General features: G+C 32.0%; 1 protein-coding gene across 1 annotated transcript; it reads right to left on the reverse strand.

The window, feature by feature from the left end:
- Window positions 1-202: 202 nt before the first annotated feature.
- On the reverse strand, window positions 203-5,136 carry LOC137926057 (uncharacterized). Its single transcript, XM_068769595.1, has 3 exons — window positions 4,999-5,136; window positions 4,459-4,714; window positions 203-778 (listed from the first exon to the last, which is right to left on the reverse strand). Exons 1-3 carry the CDS (start codon window positions 5,134-5,136, stop codon window positions 456-458), a joined length of 717 nt encoding a protein of 238 aa, XP_068625696.1. The 3' UTR covers window positions 203-455.
- Window positions 5,137-5,535: the final 399 nt, after the last annotated feature.

Here is a 5,535-nt window from a genome sequence, read left to right on the forward strand (position 1 = left end):
AGTGAAGTTGTCAGTGGGAAGGGCATCACCGTGGAAACGGTTATATTTAACATAATAAATATATATAAATACGTATAAATAAATAATGCATACATACTTAATATTCATAGACGAAGATGCAAACAATAATATTTTACGTAAATATTTTCATATGAAGCTTATTTACAAAAGATATAAAAAGCGTTATATAAGATATTAATAATATTGAAACAGATATTAAGTAATATAAAAAAATTAAAGCTAATATAATGATTTGTACTTTAAAACAATAAACAGGTACGATGTAGTAAACTGAAGAAGATATAGGCGATGCTTGAAGATCGTAACAGAGTTGAGACAGCTTTATTAAATAACTTCATAATTTAATAAATTATTAAATAACAATAAATTAATTTTCGACAAACTGAGGTCCGCGTTAGACATCTTACTGCTAAAATTTTGGACGATCTTAGGTATCAGTTAGCGTAGGCGCTGTAGGCCAAGTTCTGGGCATCCTGGGATGACCTACCCCAACCACCATGTCCACCACCATGGCTGAAGTGCTCTTCGTGATGGGGATGAGCTACCACTTCATAGCTCTCATGATGTTCGTTCTTGGACAGCAGTTTCTTCAACAACAGAAGAGCAGAGGCGAGGAGAGCTGCTTTAGCAAGCATCAGACCCTTGACCGCGGCAAAGGCGATGATTCCAAGGAATAGGGGAATGAGAGACTGGATCTTCAGTTGGAGGAGAGCGAAGATTGGGAGGAGCTGCTTCAGCTTCTTCTTCTTGCCACGACCTTGAAAACAAAAATTAAAAAGTCATTATAATAACTAAAAAAATGAGTCAAAAGTCATTACTGTAAGATTCAATGAGATTCACAATGTTTGTATTGAAAAAATACAATCTATCATACATACGATCTATTATAGGCTTATATGTTTTGAGTTATTTATTACATCTTGTAATATTTTTAAACTGATTAATTATAAATTCTGCCGGGGAGATATTTATTACCGATATCTTTTTAGGTTTATAGATAAATATTTAATTACATACAACAACAATACACATACAATTACATCTACAAAACTATAACATAATAAAGTTGAAGATAAAAAAGCTACATTAAAACAGAACATGACTAAAATTATAATAAAAAAAATTAAATATGTCTGCAACTGTACATGACAGAATTAATTTGTTGCTAATTTAATTTTTGCAATTTATCCATAATGGTAATATATTTTTGCATTAATACTATTGAGTAATGCAAAATTTTAGTAGTATCTCTTTTTATTACAGTACAGTTTTTTTTTTAATATTTAAATGACGTCGCCGACGAAAGAGAGAGTCCTTATCAAATATTCCGTAAAATGTAACGGCTAAAAGTAGATGCAAATTAAAAAAAAAAGTGATACGTACGAAAGTTGTTTTAATATTAAGTACCATTGTCACGAATCGATTTAAAATCCCGAGTGTCGACTGATCGAGTAACGATCTAGGGGCATTGTTGTTTTAATTTCTAATTCCGGCAAGTGATCAGCATACAACACGTGCTTCGTACACAGGGGGTCCGATTTGAATTCAAAGTCGGAACGTTCGATCTTTGAAATTCAAACAGGCACTACTATTGTAATTCACAGTGTTACGTCCAGTTTGCATAACAACCTCGTTTATCTAGAAAGTGCATCGATTACCGGACGTTACAATTCGAAAGCTTCGAGCCTACTTCCATATTTCGTCTGCGAGATTTCGCCTGGAGCGAGACTTTTACTCAACTCCGATGCTGCTACGGAGCGGAAATCTAAAACTAGTTGCATGGTCCTACATACTGGCGCGGTAAAAACTAGATATAGCTAGACGCTTTCGACTATAATGAAGCTTGTTAATAGGTTAGAGAAACCCCTAGTTAGACCCGTTTTGATTTCTAGTGTCGTCTTCATATGGCGATGACTGATACGGACTTTGAATGGTGAAATGTAAAATACACTTTACGCGCCGTGATTTTATCGTACCACATGCGAACTCCACATATATTGTACATATTCATTGACTATCATGATGGAGAACTTTCTATTTTAAAGTTCTCACATACTCGTTGAGCAGGTTACATGTGGCGTCTTTTTTTAAATAGACTTTCGGCGCGAGTGTACACGAGGTTTTGAACAAGTGATTTTATATAAAACTAGTTACCTACTATTTTTTTTACTGTTATAATTCATCTGTAGCATTGATTACTTATATTTTTATAGTAAATTATGACAAATATTGCTACTTTGACTTTATAATAGATTGATTGATTGATATTATTACAAGATGGCGGGCTTGCTTGTACGGTCGCATAAATCATCTTCATAATCATGTATCTTATGTGACATATTTTTATATTATCTGCGTGAATAATTAAATATCTATCTTTAATTACTTTAAATTTTTAATCCTATCCAATTTTTATGAAATATTTTTTAATAAACTAAGGAGAAATGAACAGATGAATTTAAATGGCTCCGGTGTCGAATTATACAAAGAATATACACAATTTTATTCAACGAACTATATGTAACAAATCCTTACCATTTTTTTAGCAAATGTTATAAATATTTTATTATTAATTAAACATGTTAATATTAATAGATAAAATAAATTATAGGATCTTAATTATATATTTTTATAAATCGATATTATGTTTTAATGTTATATGCGAGTGCAACCGTTTGCGCTATCTCCGGCAATCGCTGCTCCACGCTCTCATAATTTTATAATAAAGTTAATGTTAATTAATTAATTATACAAATATGTTATGGAGAAATGAAAGTAGCAGATTGTTCTTGCTATAAATAGCGAGGAATTTAATAAATTATCGTCAAAATTATTTATTTGCAACTTGTGGTAATTATCATTTAATTATGCTTTTGATATAAAGAATTTTATAAACTCTATTTCGTTTGGAATTTCATATTGACTTAGTTTTATATGAGATTTATGGAGTTGATTTTCTTCTAAAAATACAAAAGTTTTACACTTCTTGTGTCTTACACATCTCATATGTATCTTGAGAAATATTAGGGTCTTCTTTAGTTAGTCCCTGAGTTTATAACTGACATGTGTATTTTTTTCAGAAGACATTGAATAATTATATATGAACATGGTTTTTTACATTATAATTCTTTGTTCGTATATTTTGTTTTAGCGGATTTAAGTTCAATTTTTTAATCAAATAAGAATCGTTTAGCGCATATAGATTTCGATATATAACAATAAAAATGAAAAGAAACCGTATTTACAACAATTATGTTACACAGAATTAAGAGTAACTAATCCGTGATCAGCCGCGTACCAACTACATCTTAGAGATTTAATATTCATTGTATAGAAATGCAAATAATCTTATTAACTTTGAGTAGCTTAACGGATATCTACTACAGGTTAGATACTAAAGTATGAATACCTCTTAGTGTTCCATTAGCTAGATTATATATTCTTACGCGTTTGATATTCATCCGTATTTATATTAGTATTCCATTTTAATTTGCTCCCGTTTTTCACGACTACCTCCGGTACTGCGGTTTTATTAATTAATGCCACTTATTCATTGGGTTATTAGGCCGCGTTCACATAACATTTTTATAACAATGATTTTTCCATGGTGTTGTCTTTGTGTTTATTTTTTGTTTCAATTAGAACAATATTTTCTTATATCAAATTTAAATCAGAGTGATGTGCCAATTTTTTATTAATGTATGCACTAGTTTTTAGATTAGCTACAATTGAATGTGCTCGTATTTACGTAATTGACGTGCCCTAAATAGAAAATGAAATAATATATAACATTTGTATTAAATTAATCAATGTAAAAAAATTACTATTTAAATAATTTTGTTATAGATATTAGTAAGCAAACGGGCAAATTTATGTCTGTAGCTAAGGTAAATAAAACATGTTAATTAAAACACAGAGATAATAATTTTAAAATGTGCGGGAATCAAAAATCGTATATTTTGATCGTATGTGACGATGGATAAATTGAAGTATCGCTGATGTCAATGTAGATCGTTGGACTTTAAATTAACAAATTTCCAAGTACAAGTTTATATATATATATATATATATGTGTATGTTTCATTGATGTCATATGAACATCTAAATTATAATTCTTTGGGTGTAATAGACACATTGGTCTTAGGCAAAAAATTCGTAAATACTCGTTTTAAAAGATTTGCCAATTATTAAACTCTTCAAAAAATGAGAACTATTAAGTATTTGTTTATTAGTGCAATAAATATTTCTTTAGTATTTATTCTACTCGCAAATGATGGCATATGTCGACAATGAATTTTAAAGTGCATACCATTATTTTAATTTCATATGAGTTTTTAGTCAATAATCATCATTTGCATAACTATATTTCGAAGAGATAAGTAAGTAAATACTTAGATTATTCAATTTAAATGTAACTAAAACAATGAGGTAACTCACCTTCCTCAAGCGATCGCTTGACATCTTCGACGGTGCCTTTTGGTACACGAAGCTGAATAACGTGGTTCTCCAAGAAGTCCAATGCGGTGTCGAGAAGTCTGCCCTCAACTTGGTTTTCTCTTGCTCTTGGTTCTTCAGACAGAGGCTCGAAAGATCTCGCGGACCTTGACGACCCTGTTCCGATTAAGCTGATGCCGTCAGCGATGTTCACCTCCCTCGCAGCTGCTAAGTTCTCTGCGTATTTGAGTGCCCTTTCCTGTTACAAAATACGAAAATGTGTTAAAAAGTAAACAAATAATTTATATCACAGTTGTAAAGTTAATATTTCGAATTAAATTTAATTAGAGTATCTATAATCATTATTGGACTAACAAAAAATAAGTATATTAAAAAGATAGGTTTATCTAAGGCCCTTCAAAAAAAAGTTAAGCACATGCGTAGGACATTGAAAGTGTATCAGGTCGTAGTAAATGAGGTATGTTGGCTTCGAACAATGAACCTATTGTTCTTTAACAAGGCACTTAACACTGTCACACACACCTTAAGGCACAAAGATACGTCTTCCTCGGCACAATTCTTCACCACTCCGATGACGGAACCGACGACGTCATCTTCTCCACCAGCCGGCTTAGCGGCTACAAAACCCACACACACAAATACTAAAAGGATCGTCTTCATGGTTACTATCTTCGGTGGTGACACGCGAAATGTATCGTCAGGAGAGCTCCAAGGCGGTTTTATTCAACGCGCCCCCACTGCTCACCCGTTCCCGCCAAAATGCGTACGCGCATAGAGTACTCAAGGGAGAGGTGTCGTGAACGTAATAGATACCGTTGATTGTTACACTAACGCGAAATGTATGCACACTCTACAGTACTACTCTATACACCACGCCGTCATGTTTTGTCATTAAAAGGTAACAAAAATTGGAGCAAAAATTACAATTCCAAGTGCAGTTTATCTATGGTCAAATATATCATTAAGTATCACAATTATGTATGTTTGTCGTCAATTCGCAGTGTTACATTAAATCTTTTTAGATCGAGGGAAAGTTGCTTTTTAGAAATTAGTTTTAAT

The sequence above is a fragment of the Battus philenor genome, unplaced genomic scaffold, assembly GCF_028537555.1.
Source record: "Battus philenor isolate CCGP_79_NKW_IND1 unplaced genomic scaffold, ilBatPhil1.0.hap1 SCAF_28, whole genome shotgun sequence".
In the NCBI taxonomy this organism is placed as follows: Eukaryota; Metazoa; Arthropoda; class Insecta; order Lepidoptera; family Papilionidae; genus Battus; species Battus philenor.

Excerpts from the sequence above, each read along its gene's own strand:
- LOC137926057 (XM_068769595.1), bottom strand. The coding sequence starts at position 5,136 with ATGAAGACGATCCTTTTAGTATTTGTGTGTGTGGGTTTTGTAGCCGCT. Across the intron at positions 4,715-4,998 it reads ACGTATCTTTGTGCCTTAAG|GAAAGGGCACTCAAATACGC; the intron begins GTGTGTGTGACA and ends ATTTTGTAACAG. Across the intron at positions 779-4,458 it reads CAAGCGATCGCTTGAGGAAG|GTCGTGGCAAGAAGAAGAAG; the intron begins GTGAGTTACCTC and ends TTTGTTTTCAAG.